Source organism: Drosophila serrata, unplaced genomic scaffold, assembly GCF_035046125.1.
Source record: "Drosophila serrata isolate PLE 108 unplaced genomic scaffold, ASM3504612v1 contig_116, whole genome shotgun sequence".
Lineage (NCBI taxonomy): Eukaryota > Metazoa > Arthropoda > Insecta > Diptera > Drosophilidae > Drosophila > Drosophila serrata.
Window position 1 is genome coordinate 673,398 of NW_028257014.1, and position 18,161 is coordinate 691,558.

An 18,161-nucleotide genomic window follows, 5' to 3' on the forward strand; every position below is an offset into this window, starting at 1 on the left:
CTGAAGAAGTCTCCTCGGCTACTTAAAGATCTCCGTGGGGTACAGGTACAGGTATAAGTTTCCGGTTAAGGTTCGTATCTTAGCTTGGAGCCTAGGAGGACCTAAATATTCATATATGTACACACTAGTTTGCAAGATGAAGATAAAATAAAAGCAAATTAAAGATTTTTCCATAGCATGCACTTATTTCTCGCTGTTTATTTTCCTTGCCTGTGTTTGTTTCTTTACCAAACTGAATCCGCTCTCTCAGGGAAATCACTCAAAACATGTTTTGGCTGAGGTCTCGGAAACGAAATGGAACTGGGAACTGGGAAAGAGAGATGTATACTGAAACTTGCTCAAAACTGTATCTACTTGTATTTTGATATACATAATTGTAAACTGCTCGAAGAACTCCAATATGTTACACAACGCCTGGTCATTGTTTACATTCAGTTTGCCTCAGTTGAGATATGAATGTGACTCCCTTGCATTTCCTCTGTACATGTACATAGATAATCGATCATAATAAAGCAGAGAACATGACCTGTGCGGAGTGTCCCGACTTTCTGATACCCGGAACCCGCAGGCTTTGGCTTTGCTTCTCGACAGAAAAAGTAATCTGTATAACATAGATTTGGATCTCGACCTAGCTAGATCTGATTAAATACTTCCTAGGGCCTTCAGTGATACCTTATCAAATGCATCTGTAAGAGTTCAATATACTCGAACATACTCAGAGTACCGGGTGTGTAACTGATAAGAATGCATTCCATGTTTATTAATAAAGTCTACACGATTTAAGGGGTTTGGAATCTCATTGCACAGTGACAGAAAAGGGTCTCGCAATACGAAGATCGAATTGTATATTGTTGTATGTAATTATATTATCGGGGGTTTCAGCGCCCCCAGCGGTAGCACTTGGACTTTTTCATGTATATACCATTTTCTATGGTACAAGAAAGCATGCCTCAATGGCGCTCCCCTCGCCCCAGCTCTCATTGCGCCTTCGCCTGGAATTGAGCAGTTTCCGAGTCTCTCGGGTCCGGCGCCCCACTCAGTTTGGCCACAGCAGAGAGAGCATCTATATGGAGGCCCAATTTTTCCAGACTCTCACGGTTGCATCCAACTAGGGTAGTCACTACGACCCATTCATGCATGTTTGACGAATAACATGACTTTGGGTACGAATTCGGACAGCACACTGACATGACTTTCCGTATGGAATCGTCTTTTTAACATGACTTTCCCTCTGCATTCGCCGCTAACAGAATTTTCCCTCTGTAATCACCACTTAACAGGACTTTGTTTACGGAATCGTCAGCAGACGTGACGTCACGTCGAACATTTGATCGTCGACGTCGGCAGAGGAATTGTTCGACAGAACGGATTGTGCCTCTATATAAAGTTACTCTCTATGGCCGATCGCGAGCCGCAAGCCACCAGTCTTCCAGTCGGCAGTTTCTTCAAAGCATTTCCTCGCCTTCTCGTAGTCAGTGAACCCTGCGTCTGAGCTTAAAACTTAAATCCACATAGCATATGTCCGGACATTCCCTCTCTGAGATTTGAGTGAGTTTTACGGTGTCGATTGCAGCTAGTGCGCGCGCAGCATAAATACGAGACAAGCACCCCTTCCTGTCGAGGAGAGCTGCGGCGAGTGGAAGAGCTAAAGACTTATAAGAGTTCCTGAGCCACTGATTTCACACGAATCGGGTGGCAAGTGAGCATTTTTTTGAAATTGGATAAGGAAGCAACACAAAACAATATCAAAACAATTGAGAAAACAATTTGGCTCAAGCTTTATCAAACCTGTCTGCCTCCTGTTTGTGTACTTTTCAGACAAAACATATTGGACATATGTCCGCCAGATGTACTGAAATAATAAACCTTATAATTTCAAGATTCTTTCCAAAATGATATTTATACAGGCAAAGATATACATATATAGTTTAGCAAGATAGGGAAACAAAACATCATAAAATCACTATTTTCAAATCGAGATTGTCAGAGTACAGTTCTACTAAATATAAAATCCTAATTAATATATACATTCTGTTAATTTGTAGTTTTTTAAACACAATTTTCCATTAGGTTTTTTTAAATACTTCCCCTCATATAGTTATCGTACTGTATTTTGGTTTTCCAAGAACTTTTTAGAATGTAATATAATATCATTTCTTTGGTATCAGATCCCCGAACGGAGCTATGAATCTCTTTCTAATATTGACGACGGTTTCGCAATTGGTGCTAGTAGTACTGGCACAGATCCCACCATCAAGTGACAGCGAAGATGGAGTTGCTGGGATCCACCTGGTAATGAAGACGGAGGAGGGTGCAGTGCTACTCCGGCGTCCAGTTCGTGGGGCTGTGGAGGAGGAGGCACCGGCCACTCCCGTCACCAACGGGAATGGAGACACCCACCGGCTGAGGAACAACCGCAAGAGGAATAGGTCTCAGGACCACAAACCGGGCAACAAGAAGCCTCTTGCTGCGGAGAATGCCAGTGCACCGCCTCCGCACTCGCATCCAAAGCACAAGCAAGGACACAAGAATGCGGAGAAGCCACCTCGACAGGGAAACAAGAAGCAGCAGCAACAGCACGGCCATCAGCATCAGCTCCACCATGGAGCAGGCAAGCGAGCAGGACCCACGCCGAGAACGCAGAATAATGGTGAGAAAGGATAATCCCTCATCAAAGTGGCTCTACTCTACTATTTCCATATCACTTATTGCAGGCTCCACTTGTCGATACGCCAAGAGCGCTTGGTCCAACTGCGACGCCAAGACCAACATTCGCACCCGAGTCCTGTCCCTGAAGAAGGGGGAGCAGAACTGCTTGCCCACACGGACCATACAGAAGAAGTGCAAGAAAGGTGGGTGTTGGCGGTGTGGCGGCGTTGCATAATCCTCGAAAGGCACCCCGCAGATGACTTGGTTTGTGCGACTGCCGTCTAATTAGGCCCAACGGCTCCGGCTTCGGCTCCACTTAATCATTCTCGTTGACCTATTTACGCGCAGTGTCTGTAAAATCGAAGTGCGCCTTTTGCCGCAGCGTGTGTCCTCCAATTAGTGGCAGACTCTTTTATGGGTTGCTCCTGCTCCACCCTACGTTCGGGTCCGCCCCCGTTTTTCCGCATTTCCTGAACTGCGCAACATAATAGAATGGAATATAATGATACCTACAGAACCGTTTTAATGATTGCATAGAGTGCATAGCTTAATGTTTATATTTGACTCTTAATTTTCGGATAGGCTGCCGCTATGAGAAGGGCGCTTGGTCGCCATGCAACGCCGGACAAATGACCAGGGAGGACAAGCTCCAGCCGGAGGCAGTCGGCGGCAGTGACCAGAACTGCGATCCTGTGCGCACCGTTAACAAGAAGTGCAAGGCAAATGGCAGCGCTGGAGCCGGAAAACAACACGGACCGAACCTTTCCACAAAGGATAGGAAGCAGAAGGAGAAAGGTGAGGCTGTCTGCCGTCTAATTTGCTAAATATTTCTTCTAATATTCTTCTCTTGCAGCTGCTCGTCGCATTTCGTCGCACGATTAATTAATATTGTAATTAAGCATTTTATGCACCGAAAGCAGATGCATTGCATTTTATAAGTGGTTTAGATGGTAGATCCTACATTTTTGTAAAAACAATCCAATCCAAACATCAGATTCATTCAAAGCTTTTTTAAAAGGGTATTTTTATTCGTTTAACCGGAATCAAATAGGGGTTTTAGTCTATCGCGATGGAGAGAGGTACCCTCATAATTAAAGAAAAATTTGAATCGGATTCGAGCCATAGAAATATTATTAAGAACGTTTCAGTCAACTGTGAGACAAGTTTTTCAATGAGCAGTATATATTTATTCTAAACTGGATTGAAATGCCTCCTTAACGCGCCACAAAGTGTGAGCACCCTCTGAAAGGATATATGAATCTAACTAATGTTGTCCCGACTTGCTGAGCGATGACCCCACATGGCCACTGTTGCCACTACCAAAGTTCGAGGTGGTCGCCGCGCTTGAAAACGCTCCTCCTCTATTACTTGAAATTACATTGGAAGAAAAACTTCTGCCTGCGGCATGTGCACTGTTCCCGAATCCCGAATCGCTGAATCCCCCAGATCTGCCACCGAATCGTTCGGTATTGTTACTGTTGAAATTGTTAAAAACGCTCGATCTGCCGCCGCTATTGTTAAATCTTCCCGAGGAGCTGCCGCTCCCACTATTTCGGATGGAGCCTCGCCCTCCACGATGCCGGTCGCGGCCTCCCGAGTCGCGAGCCAAGCTCTCCAATTCCGGATTAACATTTTGATTGGCTTCGCGGAGTATATCGATGAGGGCCCGAGCGCACTTGGCGTTCTTGCGCGTAAAAAATGCGTACGAAGTGCCCGTTGAATGCTTTCGTCCAGTGCGTCCAATCCGGTGCACGTAGTCTTCCGAGGACTGCGGAAAGTCAAAGTTAATGACATACTTAATGCCATCAACATCGAGCCCGCGGGCTGCCACATCGGTGGCCACCAGAATATTAGCTCGTCCGCCCCGAAAGTCATTCAGTACGCTGTCACGGTCAACCTGCGACTTGTCACCATGGATGGAGCCGACGCCAACGCCAAATGCATTGATGAAGCGTGCCAGTTCGTCGACCTTCTTTTTGGTGGCAACGAAGATGATAATCTTTCCGGGTGCGCTCGACTGGTCGTAGATATGCGAGAGCAGCTCCTTGAGCTTGGAACCCTTCTCGTGCTCCGCACACACCTCCACGTACTGGCGTATGTTGTGGTTGGCCGACAGTTCCAATGATCCGATATTAATCTGCCCGAAATGGTTCGTTATTGGTCTGGCTCAGCAGGGAGGCTGCCTTGCTTACCTGTATGTAGCTACCAAGAAAGTCCTCTGCCAACTGGCGCACCTCCCTGGGCCAAGTGGCACTCCACATGAGTATCTGTCGGTCGGGACGTATCTGACCCAGTATCTTGCGAATCTGCTGCTCGAATCCCATATCCAGCATGCGGTCAGCCTCGTCCAAAACCAGGTAGGTGCAGCGTCGCAGATTCGTGGCTCCGGCCTGCAGGAAATCGAGTAATCTCCCTGGCGTTGCAATAACAATCTCCACCCCCCGCTCCAGATCATTGGCCTGCCTGGAGCGTGGCGCTCCGCCAAAGACACAAGTGTTGCGTACATAGGCAGTTGACCCGAAATCATTGGCGACCGCCTGAATCTGCTGGGCAAGCTCCCTCGTTGGGGCGAGCACTAGGGCGATGGGGCCATCGCCTCGTTGCAGGCGCTGTTGTCCATTAATGTGCAAAATGGCGGGAAGGATGAAAGCCAGTGTCTTGCCGGACCCAGTCTTGGCTATTCCCACCAAGTTGTGACCCGACATGGCAATTGGCCAGGCCTGGGCCTGTATGGGCGTAGGCTCCGAGTACCGCTGGCGCCGAATCTCGCTCATGCAGTAGTCGGGGAAGCACACTTCATCAAAGTGCTGTATGGGATTGGGCGCCTCTCCGCGAACCGTTATCTCGTGCTGGGCCCGAAAGCGTTCCACTTCCTGGGCAGGGCGATTGCCAGTCGTTGGGTGCTCTCGATAGAACTGCTTTTCGAAGGGAGCCAGCTGCACATTGCTCCAGTTGACACCTCGCAAATCTATTTGAAAAGAGCCGCAGCATTCAACATTGTGAGTATACATGGGCTATCCCACTGGACATACCAGAAAATTCGCCATTGGACGCCGACGCCCCACCTCGATTAAATCCACCGCTCCGCCGCCGCGGACTGCTGCGTCTGCTATGTCTATCTACGCGGCCGGCATACACTGAATGTAAACGAAATACGATAAATAAGTTCGTCCCAACAGATAACGCTGGCCTACGCACCTCCACCTCTACTGCCACTTCCACTTCCACCTCCGCCACCGAATCCGCGATTGAAGCTACGTGGTGGCGACATTCTCGTTGTCTCCACAAGACGCCTGCCGGTAAAAATAGCTTTTCCCTCTGGTGGTAGCCTTTGGAAATCGCACAGAATGGATCTAAAGCCGGTATATTCAGATATTCAAGCAATCCTCTGCTCTCATCTCCGTCACCTATGCAGTCTGTGCAGTCTCTTAATCTGGAGCAGTAGCTTCTTATTTGGGGCAAAAGGCAATTCGCCTTTTTATAAACACAGATAAACTGCACCTGCACTGTATTTGTTGGTCGATATGAGGTTTTGTGGCATCCACCGATGCGATACATCGGGACGTATACGATATGCCGCCTTGCTCAGGATTGCGCAACATGGCAAGCCCGCAATATTTGCAAATGTTTGAATGCTGCCCAAAGAGCTTTCACTTGCTCTCACAGATCTCTAAGCAACATGGGGGCTATGAGCCTTTTGTTTGAATCGAATATGAATTTGAGTTATGTTCGAATTTGTCGCAGTCAAACGGCACCAGCTTATCATCGACTCTGCGCTGCTACAAAATTTATGAAAACATTTCACACTGAACAACAAATTGTATCGCTCTCGGCTGACACAAGAATGTCAAATTTAACAGTGGCTAGTTCTGGAAACTGAAACCCCATAGAAATCCTCTCGCATGACATAAAAGATGACCTTAAAACGGATCGCGCGGGTGTTGTGCAGATGCCCGCAGATTGGCCGCCAGCTCATCGCACGGCGGGCTCTCGCCTTGGGCTTGTGGCGCCCCATGGTCGACGCAGTCCAGGCGATGCAGGCCGTAAGTGCGAAGGCTGGAAGGAGGCGAGATGCAAAATGCTGTGCATGGTTTTTTAGGTCCTTAAGGCACTCCTGTGACTCGTCATTGGCTTATGTGGCGCACCGACACTACTCGACGGATCAGAAGACCTCAACGCAGATACTGTCAAAGCTCTTCCCCCAGACCAGCGTGGAGTTCAGCGAGCAGGAGACTTGCGAGCAGCGCCAGCGCGACGAGGAGGAGGAGCTTAGGGAAATGGAGCGTGCCTGGAAGCGGATGCAGCATGGCTTCGGACTCTTTAGTGTGGGAGGTATACTCTTCTCCCTCTGGGCCATTTATTACTTTGGCCAGCCGGCCTTCGACGAACAGGGAAACGAAGTCTTTGACGAGTTCAGCAGTTTGCCGCAGATGCAACAATATATGGCGCGAAGCTGGAAGTCTGCAAACCAATTCCAGCGATTTATCCAGGAGCCATCGAGCCGGAAGCTGCTTCCGGACCCCTTACAACCACCCTACGTCCAGCCAGCCTACACTCTGGTGCTTGAGATCAAAGACCTGTTAGTGCACCCGGACTGGACCTACGAAACAGGCTGGCGCTTCAAAAAGCGTCCCGGCGTTGACCTTTTCCTAGAGGAGTGCGCCAAGCATTTCGAAATCGTTGTCTACACCGCAGAGCAAGGGACCACGGTGTTCCCGATACTCGAAGCCCTGGATCCCAAGGGCTATATTATGTATCGCCTGGTTCGGGACTCGACGCACTTCGTTGAAGAGCACCATGTGAAAAATCTGGACAACCTCAACCGAGACCTCAAGCGAGTGGTGGTCGTGGACTGGGATAGAAACGCCACCAAGTTGCATCCCTCAAACTGCTTTGCGATTCCCCGCTGGGCAGGAAACGACGATGACACGACCCTCTTTGATCTTGTGGCGTTCCTCCGTGTCCTGAGCACCAACGGCGTCGATGATGTCCGCGAGGTGCTGCAGTATTACGGTCAGTTCAAGGATCCCATATCACAGTTTCGGGAAAACCAGCGAAAGCTCGAAGAGCAAATGCAGGCTGACGAACTGGAGAAGAGCTATAAGTCAAGGCCGGTTGTTAAGAATTGGGCCCGTGGCTTCAAAGCGTAGGGCTTTGAGTCTCTTTTGTTTTTTTTTTTTGTAAATTCCAATTAAGACCAATTTAAACCAAAAACGAGTAGTTTATGTTTTTTTAAATTATTATGTTGCATCTTTAGAGCCAATGCCCCGAGCACCAGGAAAATGGAAAAATACCTGTGGGGAACTAGTACCCCCATCTTTGAATAATCATTACAAACTCAAAAAAATCAAACAGCAAGTGACTTATTGCCCTCAAACCCTTTTAAGGGCCAAATTCAAGATTGGTTAAATTAGGAGTTGTGGCCCTTGGCTGGTGAAGAGTGAAACAAGCTCAATTATCATAGCGTTTGGCAAGCTGAACATATCGCACATGTTTGCTGCGATGCCTGTGGATTGATGTATCGTAGTCCTGGCATACGCCCCTTGTGTTCCAGACTCGGAATTGGAATTGGAATTGGTTTGGTGTCTCCTCTTCGTGTACAAGTGTCGGTGTCTCTATCTGCTGGTGACAGTGACAGATTTGAGTTACATGCAAAGCCCCCAGCCCCAGCAGCTTGGGTCGTTCCATTAATTCTCTCCCGCTTGTTCGGTAAGCAGTTTTGTAATATTTCTGGCCTGACATTTGGCACGTAAGACCAGCTCGGCTCTCTAATTGTTACGAAAACATAACAAATAGGAAAAGTGTTTAAAAACAGGAGATGTTTGGGGTAACCAAAATAGAAGAACATATTTTTGGGCAGCGTATGACTGTTTCTGGCATCGTTGGCGTGGAAGATGTGTGAACCGTGGCGTTGTGTGGTAGGATGTGGTGCTAATGTGCAATGTAAATACAGGACGACAGGGCTAAAGCGAACACAGACGAACACGCAAGCTCAGCAACATGTTGCTGCCCTGCAACGGTGTGTGTGAACACGTGCCAAAATAAAGGATGGCGGAGACGGGTGGGTGGGTTGCCGTTTGCGGAAGTCCTCCACATACTACAGATGCCAAAATGAGTATTTCCACAATCAACGATTACGCACTCCACTTCACCACTGGGTGAGTCATGCGCAGTTCCGTCAGGGGAACCGTCCGTCCAGCACTCGGCAACCTCAACCTCAAACAAGAGATAGTTGCCGAATCAATCAAGTCGGAGGAGCTGTGCCTGCTGGTGCACCTGAGTCACAACTCAACAAGTAAGGACCCTTGCTCGGTGGCTACTTTGGAGTCCAGGCTGTGGACTGTGGACTGCGGACTCCGGGCAGGGTAGTGAAAGTATAGCTGCGGATGAGCGTGTAACTGTCAAATGGTGGCTAATCTGAGCGCAGGCGCCAAATATGCGTTGCCACGTTGTCCGGCACTGGCACTCTCCTCGGCACTTGGACTCGGCGTATGCTAACTCAGCATCCGTGCCAGGACTCGCAAGCTGTGGGAATCGCGAGCGCGGACAAATTCAGTTTGGTTTTGACGTAACGGGCGGTACGAACGTTTGGGCGTCGCGTCTCAGTTGTGCGGATGGAGGACCATTGCACACAATAGAGCACTTCGAGGATACTACAAAACGCATGACAGTGTGTGTATACAAGGATAAATGGCTTCGACTGAGTATAACTTTTTAAAATGCGGGAAATACATAATGTATATAAATTCTCGCTGCTGCTTGATGATTTACAATGACATTTTTGCAGCCTTAGCTTCACTCCTACTTCCTACTGCGTTTCCTGCCTGGCTGAATTCCCGTCTCTGCATTTCGATAGCCGAGTCCTGTTCACTCGCAGGTGCATTTAATGCACAATAACAAATGCCGCCCCACCCCAATGTGCACATACATATTTGGCAATCCGTATTAGATTCACATCTGCCTGCACTCGCAGTGTGTGCCCTAATATCCTTTGTGGCCAAGAGGAGTGATTAGACTTGATGCATTGGGCACGCATCCTTCACAGCCACACCCTAAAATGGGAGTGATTTCATCGTCAGGAGGAAACGAAACTAGCCTCAAATAATTAAGGTAGACCCATTGTAGAAGTTGTATTAATTATGCTGAGAGCCCCGAATCTTAATAAGATAAACATTTACAAGATAAAATCATACCAAATTAAAAAGAAAGTTAACTCCGCAGTTTGTGGTTTGCAGTTTGCCATTTGGTCATGAGAGCGAATTGGAAGTCAATCATAACTAAGCCACAAATGCGTTAATTTCTGTGTTCAATTCTTCGGTATAAGTTTCTATTAGGTTAACAAATTTATAATACCCTGGAATAGATTGAATTGGGAAATCTATTCGGAACTGTAGTTTCTCCAAGTTCCTCTCATTCCCTGTTTTGAGGTATAACTAGCACTAGCACTAGATGAATATAAATCCAAAGAGGCTTCTCTAAAACCTTTCGATGCGCTACCCAGCCATGCCCTTAACAATTTGTTGACCTTGACAGTAGGTGCAATTTCCTAAATACGCTTGTCCATCCATCACAGCCGATTACCATCGATTTGTGCGTAGTCTGAAGGATGACAACCGAGACCTATTTGGACTTGACGTACGAGAGAGGCAAGGGGTCAAAGCGTTCATTGAGACCAAAGCTCTTAAAATTGACAGATGTGACGATACCACACCGCAGTCGGAAGAAGAACAAAGTCAAGGTGCGCCCTGGTAGTTTCCCTCCGGCACATTGCTCAATATTATTATTTTCAGACAAAGGATCGCTCATCCACCTCGGTGCGCGAGCGGATTTACGATGATCCGGCCTATACTGAGGACATAAGCCACTTGGCGAACCCCATGCGCCGCAGCAGCATCTCCGGCAAGCCGCTACCAGAGCACAAGTCGCGGTCTGATGCCTCATCCAGCAGTCTGTTGCCCAGGCACCAGCTCACCAAGGAGCTGCACCAGTATGTGACGGGGAAACAGGACAAAATCAAGGGTCCCCAGTCGGGCACAGCAGCGTCCGGTAGCGCAGCCGCCAGTTTGAACTACGAATGTGATTCGAGCAGCACTGACAATGAGCCCCTTGACCCCATCAAGGGTAGCAACATGACCCGCCGAGTGCGAAGTCTGGAACGCAGTCTGGCCATCACGACAGCAGAAAGAGCACCGTACGAGAAGAAGGTAGCTCAGAAGCGCAGCTCCAAGCAGAAGAGGAACCTCAGCCTCGACAACAGTCGCCATCTGGCCGCAGTCCATTCCCAAACCCAACGGGAGGCAGCAGTGTCATCGGGCAAGCAGAGCCACGACTTTGAAAGTCGTCCGCGCAAGGATCGGAATCGCAAGTACTATACTGAGGGCGCATCGGAAGTTGCCCAGCCGGACGGCAGCGAACTAGACGACGTGTACTCAGCCCGCAGCTCGGCGCAGGACTCTGCGGCCACAGCACCCGTCGAGGCAGTCGGCGAAGCCACGAAGATAGCGATTGGCAAACGCTTATTGCGTGGCGAAATCGGAATCAAAAGCTTTAATTACTATCTGCTCAAGGAGGGCTTGAAGAGCTCAAAAAAACTGGTGGACAAGCCGCGGACAACCGCTGGTGGCGGCGGCGTTGGAGCTCAAGCAGCCAAGGCGGAGAAGCGGCATTCCCGCAGTGAGGAGAACATCTACGAGGAGATCTTTTTTAAGGATACTCCGAGCACAGTGTCCTCCTCGGTTGCAGGTGCAGTCAGTGGCGTAGCAATGTCCATCGCCTCCGGCTTATCCGACAAGGACGTCCAGCTACCACATAACATGGGAACAACGAGCGAGGCAGGTGCTGGAGATACTTTTGCGGATTGCGAGATTTGCATGGAACAGTGTAGCAAAGACAACTGTGAGTTTTGCGTGACACAACAAGGGGGTCAGCTGGTGGCAGGTGGCAACCTGAAGGGTCAGCCACAGCACCCAGAGGCTTACACCACCCACAGATCTCAGGAGGACAATAGTGAGTCTCGGACACCCTCGACTGCGCCGGCCGCGCATATCCTGGAATTTCAGTCTTACAACCCCAACAACCCGGGCGTGTACAAAATTGAAACAACACCAGTGGCCATAACCGGCGACTATAATCCGATACTCCAGTTCCAACAGTCCTCAGCGACCACGTCCACCTCGGCGACGACAACTCCCAGCGAGCAGCAACAGCTCCAGCATCAGATTTACGGCGGTTACTACCTCCCGCATCCGCATCCGCACGCCCACGTCCACCAAAGGCCTTTCCAGACGTCCATGGTGGGCAATCCGATGTCGAGTCACTATGCCGTGGGCGGTAGCCTGCTTTTGGCTCAGATGGCCGGCGTTGGGGCTGGGGCTCCACACGGATCTGCCACACCACCCCGCAAGCTACAGCAGCAACACTACCTTGTGGGCTACCAAAACGGAGGCCCTGGCTCAGGCGTGGCTTCCTTGCAGCGGCTGAACACTAAATCCTCCTCCTCCAGCGACTCGCTGCCCTACCACAAATATAATACTATGGCGCGTCTGGAGGCCAATGTGTTCGCCGCACCGACTACTGGTGACCTCTATTACGCTGTCAGTGGGGCTCCGCCACTTCACCCACTTATGTACGCTGCCAGCCGTCCAATCGGCGGATCCCAGATCCTAGTGGACCCCTACGACCCCCAGATGTATAAGAGCGACTCCAAAGCTTCTATCCTCAGCGAGTTCTCGCTCCGCAGCAGTGATAACTCCCAGCGCTACGCTCGGCATCCTCCCCGGCGGCACGGTGGACGGGTCAGTGACTCGAGCCTCTTTTCGATGTACTCGAACTCCGGCCAGAGGCGCTATTACGGAAGCTCTGAGAGCAGGTTTGGCTACGATTGCAGGCGCTGCAGCTTGGACGGGGTCATCGGGATGGGTTCGGGAGCCGGAGCAGGAGCCGGAATCCCACTAACAGGGTCAGCTGACAAGTGCAGCTACTCGGACAACTGCCGATACGAGTGCCGCAATTGTGACTGCTCGTCCAACTACTTCAGTTCCGATTTTGATGACGTATACGGATCGATCGCACGTGGCGGGAGCAGCGGCATTCCTCGCAAAACTGCAGCAGGGACCCTGCCATCGAGTACTCAGGATCAGCACATAGAGCCAAAAGAAACTGCGGCACCACCAATGCAGCAGCAGCAGTACACCGCACCGCTGGATCTTAAGCAGAACAAATACGCGCAGGATTTTTTCAAACATGTGAACGACGTGAAACGCAGTATTTATCAGTCAGAAATGCAGAGGAACAATAGCTTAGAGTCCTCGCGTCGAGCTCCAAGGCCAGGTGGCACCACCAACAACAATCAAAAATCTAGCCCCAAAAGAGCCTCTTCTCAGGAGCCCAGGCCTGAGCCCGTAGTGACAACGCTACCACTGAGCAGGGGACGCCCGGCTGGCGGAGTGAAGCCCACTCCTGCACCCAGAACCAGTCTACAGTCGCAGACCACACTGCCAACTACTTCCGTACCAGGTTAGTAATACCATTGAATTTTGTACCTAATCACAAGTGCCAACTACCACTTTGCAGGAGACCCTACGCCGAGCAAGCGCAAGAGCCAACCTAGTGGCCGGAGGGAGTATCCCTCCTTGGACCGACTCGTAGCATCTTCCACGGGAACAATTCCCAAGAGACAAAACAGGACAGTTGGGGAGACGGGCGCATTTAGCCCCAAGCTTGTACCAAAACCCAGGTCCGCGGACATGCCTGATGCTGGCGAAACCGGAAATCGCGGGGCTAAGCACTTGATTGTGGCTGTGGAAGAACAGGTGCCGCCTAAGCGACATCATCGCACAAGCGGGTCAAAGACGCATCAAAATGCACCCGGTCCCAGCCTCCGTCGAAAAGATATTCCGGCCCCTCCGCCACCTTCTCCGGCTACCTATTCGGACCTCCAAGAGCTGAAGGCTAATATGGAGGGTCTTCAAGACGACACCAAGTCGCGCAGCATGGAAGCAGAAGCTAATGAGCAATCTGCAAAGAAATTGACTCCCGTGCAGCCAAAGGCAGTGCCAGAAACAGCTTCGGCTTCGCTCAAAGTTTCAGAAAGTACAGCTGACAAGATCACAGCGCCCACTGTGGAGTGCAGCATGAGCGCAACAGAGATGGACGACAACGACGTGTTCTACGACGCCCGCAGCGAGGACTCTGGGGGTTGCATCTTGCCTTTGGAGGCCACTGACCGCCCGATAAAGGTATGTAAACTATTGTCTCCTTCTCAATTCGTTTAGCAATTTTGGTTTGTGATGTTAATCCCGTAAGAAAAAATGAACAGGGTTGTACTTACCAATGGATTGTGTATGTATGTATGTATGTATACAAAAAATGGAGTCGGTGCCTGTTCCTTTGTAGGGCTTTTAGACTGTAATGATCCGCGCTTAGAGCAGAAGTGTTGAATTTGTGATCTTCTAAAGGCTGACAATACAGGACATCAACCCAGCACTTTCTATGAATTCCTATTCGACAATTTAAAAGCCACGGCACTCTTTATGAATTCCAATTCGCTGTTCAGTTGTTCGTTTTTTTCAATAGAGGTGGCCAATCAGCGATGAACCAATAGCTGATCGTTTCTCAGCTTTCAGTAGAGGTGCCAGATCGTCGATGTATCGATAATCCTTTCTTTCTGCAAGCTTGTATAAGGTACAATCTTATTGTATATTTAATTGGCTTGCGATGTGACTTATGATGCAAAATATAACATATTAGCGCATATGTACTTATTTCAATCGAAAAGAGAATCAACCAAGATGTGTGCCAATGGGGAACTATAAGTAAATCACGCAATGTGTCACGAATCACGAGCTACTACAAATATCGCGATAAAAATATATCGATAAAAGGCCATATGCAGCTCTGAAAGCACATCTTGAATTAATCGTTGAAAAAATCGCGTCCTTTTGCAAAATGGACGAAACTGCAAATGAAGCCGTGTTTTCCCCAGAGGTTGGTGCTCCACAACCAGTTTACATGGAGTTGATCGTCTACGCAACGGCCTCCTCCCGAATGTTTTACATACAAGACGCTTCCGCCTGGCTCGAGTGGTCGTCGGAAGATCCTGTTGGGAAAGATCTAACTGCGCACGAAGTGTGCCACATTTTCCTGACGGAGGTGCTACCTCACATAGACACCTACCAGTTGCCGGAGAGGATACGGAAGCGCTGTAGGCTCTTGGATCTGCATCCCTTGTTCCGACGCGTCGCCGAAGGTTATCAGTACACTGCAAAGGGCAGCGGGCTAACCGCGCGCTTCGTATTGCAGCCCAACCGAGATTTTCGTCTGACCAGTGACATCTCCGGGGTAAATATAGTTGTTTCCTGACATTAATAAGTGGTTACAGCTCTGAGTGACCCCTGCAGAGCGCGCCCGTAGAGCGATCCCACACTGTGCTTTTGGACAACCAGACTGTAGAACCCCAAACGAGCATTGGGTATAATTATAGGATTTGCGTCGAAATGGCCGCTCTTTTGTCAGTCATGGTATCCACGGATCAGGAGTTATCCATTTTCCAGATGCACGATCTAGCTGAGATTCACCGTCGTTTGCGTCGTGCTAAGCAATCTTTCGAGGACACTGCCTCTCTTGCTCCCTACCGTACTGAAGTCGATCGCCTTGTGTACAATATGGATATTTTTGTCAAGATAAGAGAGAAGCTTTGTCGCATAATGAGTAATTGCAAGAAATATTAGAAACTCAGGATGCATCCGTATTTGAATCCATATTAGAACTAATTATCGCTAATTTTCATTTTAACTTGTTTGTTATTGATCATTATATATTCTTGTATCAAAGTTTACTTTCTCCTACATTCGCGACTATTTTAATCCAACTATAAATGAATAATTTTATCAAAATTGATTTGGTTATTAATACTAATACACAAAAGGTAATATAAACCAATAAACATTATAATTAAGTTGATTCCATTGATCTGTATATGTACATATGTACATCAGGTGAAAATGAAGACAAAAAAGATTTTAATTAAATAATACTTTTATAGGGCCCATCCGACATGGCGACAACAACACAGGCGCAGGCGGAGACTATTGCTAACGAGAATCAAGGCAAGGCCGCCACTGACAGCGAAATGGCGCACTCTGTCGAGGATGTTGAGTCCCCACCTCCTGCTGAGCCTGCGCTGGAAAGACGGGAGCAGGCGTCAGCCATTGCGGGCAGACCGGAAGGGAATACCATCAATATTGCCAACGACGAAGCTGAGTTCACAAAGAAGCATCGAAGCCCAGCTGAAGAGGAAAGGCCGCCCCTGCCGGCACTGCTCCCAGCGCCAGAGACCCAACTGGGTCTGAACTCCCTGTCCCGGTCCCGGCCCCCGTCTCCATCTTCGTCTGTCACTCCGCCCGAACCCACGGGTCCGATTATGAAGGAGGGATACGAAAAAATAAGCAAAACAAAACTCGACAAAAAGGCCCCAAGCCAACATGTTGCTCCGACATGTTCGGAGGGGCAACCAGCAACACTCGGATTCGGGCTCCCCACAGCGAACAACACCAACGCTGGCAACACGAGCCTCACCAACATCGCCAGCAACAGCGCATCCGAGCTCAGATTCAGTTGCAAGACGGTTGGCAACACGGACAGCGACAGCGCAGCGCCAGCGGTATCGCACAGGTATTTGCTCCCAGTCAACCTATAATGTGTAGCTAAATAGCCAAGAACTTGAACTTTATTCCGCACGGAAGCGGAAACGGGAAACGGAGGTGCAAATTCGAGTGTCAACAGTAGTGGCATAGGAACACTTGTTGTTCCTTATCTTCTTCATGTGCAAATGCGATGGCCAGTCGGATGGCCTGAAAAAATACATATTCGCTTCACTTTTCTTGTGTGCTCCGCGAATCCAAAGTGTCCCGGGTCAAATATGATGCCATTAACAGTGAAGTCCCAAGCCTAAACGTATTCAAAGGCTGTACGTTAACTCAACTTTTGAGCTTTAGAATGCGTTAATTAGGCTAGTGAATTTATTTGCATTCCACGAGAGTGAAATTGAGTGCGCAGCAGCTCCTGAGAGTGCTGCTTTGCGCCACATTTGGTGCTACCTTGTGTTAGCCTCTCCTCGGAATTGGAATCGGAACTTCAAACTTTAATGCGACTCCCGTGGAGCGGAGGAGGGACGGGAAAGTACACCAGCTGCTTTCTCCCCCATTCGAAAACGGCGAGGATTCGCACCTCTGGACTCCATAGATTAGTGAGCAGATCAGATTCATAAATTTCCTACAAAATTATTTTATATACTAACCGAGAACTGAGAAAAAGTGCAGTACTTCGAGTTCATGATAGGTGCTATAATTAGGCAACAGGCTAAATACAGCCTATCAAAGGAGTAGGGACTCATTAAGTTCCTTTTTCCTTAGGGATGTCTTGGGTCCCGCAGCCCTTGATGTCTTCTGATTAATCGACGAGTGCGATTCGGGGAAGTTTGGCCTTAGGATGTGAACTGTCACCAGCTGGTGGAACTTAAACAATTTGATTACCAAAAGGCAATGAGTTGTTTTTGACAAGGGTAAACAAGGGGAATAACCTCTTTATGGCAGGCGCGATGTATATTAAGGCAGAGTAAACATCTTGCATGACAGCGTCTCCTTGAGCATTGTCCTTGGAGATGCTGCAAGGAGAAGCCAATCAATTGAAGAGCATTTTGATACATTTTGATAAAAGAACGATTGCCCAGGGTCAGTTTAATTGAATCATTAATATTGGGCGCACAACAACAGCCGTATCCTGTGACACACGAGCTTGCATTACATTTATTAGATTGTAATAATAGGTTGCTGGCTCCCCCATGTCCCTACTTCGATAAAAAATTCGGCAATCAATAATTTTCGCAAAGAGCAGTCCCCGGTTCCTGGCCCCCGCCAACGAGCCAGAGCCCTCAATACGAGACCGGCCTACATAAATCAATTTTGTCCTTTGTTTCCCCCGCATTGTTTGGTATTCAATCATTTACCTATACACTTATGTGTGTAACACGCATTCATCTCCCCACAACACACAACGCACAACCGCACTCCGGCTGAATTGTTTGTAACTGGAAAACAAGGAGAAAATAATAATTTCATGTCATCCTTGTTCAACGGCCCCTCGATGTGTGCGTTACAAAACATTTGTTAAGTACACACAGAGTTCCGCCTGAGAAATGCTTTTTTCGAGTCAGCTTGGGTGCTCCCCAGTAGGGTGTAGATAGCTTAGCTATAGCTTTTCAATTAGACGCGTGTATTTCAAGCACGGCTAATTGAAAACAAGTTCAACTCGCGGTGCTCTGCAAGAGCTCAGACAAGTGAGAAATCGAAATCGAAACCAGGGCCAACGACAAATCAAATCAGAAAACAATTCCCCGAGTTCGAGTGCGTTCGTTTCAATTTCGGAGAAGTATTTTGCGAAATTGGGGACGACCTTCAAAACCTTTGGGCCGACAAACAATAAAAGTTAACTGATATTTTGCAATTGAAGCAGTG

At 48.7% G+C, this 18,161-nt stretch overlaps 5 protein-coding genes across 7 annotated transcripts in view; 4 read left to right on the plus strand and 1 right to left on the minus strand.

The window, feature by feature from the left end:
• The first annotated feature begins 1,190 nt into the window (after positions 1 to 1,190).
• Positions 1,191 to 3,666, plus strand: miple2 (midkine and pleiotrophin 2). The gene is made up of 5 exons (XM_020946028.2): positions 1,191 to 1,548; positions 2,169 to 2,650; positions 2,715 to 2,852; positions 3,232 to 3,444; positions 3,503 to 3,666. The coding sequence occupies exons 2-5, from the start codon at positions 2,185 to 2,187 to the stop codon at positions 3,529 to 3,531; spliced, it is 846 nt and encodes a 281-aa protein (XP_020801687.2). The 5' UTR covers positions 1,191 to 1,548; positions 2,169 to 2,184; the 3' UTR covers positions 3,532 to 3,666.
• On the minus strand, positions 1,874 to 6,205 carry LOC110178781 (ATP-dependent RNA helicase p62-like). Its single transcript, XM_020946027.2, has 4 exons — positions 5,848 to 6,205; positions 5,682 to 5,786; positions 4,842 to 5,617; positions 1,874 to 4,786 (listed from the first exon to the last, which is right to left on the minus strand). The coding sequence occupies exons 1-4, from the start codon at positions 5,918 to 5,920 to the stop codon at positions 3,914 to 3,916; spliced, it is 1,827 nt and encodes a 608-aa protein (XP_020801686.2). The 5' UTR covers positions 5,921 to 6,205; the 3' UTR covers positions 1,874 to 3,913.
• Positions 6,206 to 6,375: 170 nt separating this feature from the next.
• Positions 6,376 to 7,863, plus strand: ttm2 (tiny tim 2). The gene has a single exon (XM_020946000.2). It carries the CDS (start codon positions 6,564 to 6,566, stop codon positions 7,797 to 7,799), a length of 1,236 nt encoding a protein of 411 aa, XP_020801659.2. The 5' UTR covers positions 6,376 to 6,563; the 3' UTR covers positions 7,800 to 7,863.
• A 1,016-nt stretch (positions 7,864 to 8,879) lies between these two features.
• RhoGEF3 (Rho guanine nucleotide exchange factor 3) overlaps positions 8,880 to 18,161 on the plus strand; it is a 38,957-nt gene continuing 29,675 nt past the window's right edge. For 2 of the 3 annotated variants that reach the window (XM_086825900.1, XM_086825902.1), the window contains exons 1-5: positions 8,880 to 9,321; positions 10,223 to 10,387; positions 10,440 to 13,164; positions 13,222 to 13,886; positions 15,692 to 16,320. In XM_086825900.1, the coding sequence (XP_086682026.1) occupies positions 10,256 to 10,387; positions 10,440 to 13,164; positions 13,222 to 13,886; positions 15,692 to 16,320 (4,151 nt within the window). In that variant the 5' untranslated portion in view covers positions 8,880 to 9,321; positions 10,223 to 10,255. Of the gene's footprint in view, positions 9,760 to 10,222; positions 10,388 to 10,439; positions 13,165 to 13,221; positions 13,887 to 15,691; positions 16,321 to 18,161 lie in introns of all 3 variants that reach the window. The other variant, XM_086825901.1, reaches the window with a different exon arrangement.
• LOC147644683 (uncharacterized) lies at positions 14,224 to 15,609 on the plus strand. The gene is made up of 2 exons (XM_086825906.1): positions 14,224 to 14,988; positions 15,048 to 15,609. The coding sequence occupies exons 1-2, from the start codon at positions 14,596 to 14,598 to the stop codon at positions 15,375 to 15,377; spliced, it is 723 nt and encodes a 240-aa protein (XP_086682032.1). The 5' UTR covers positions 14,224 to 14,595; the 3' UTR covers positions 15,378 to 15,609.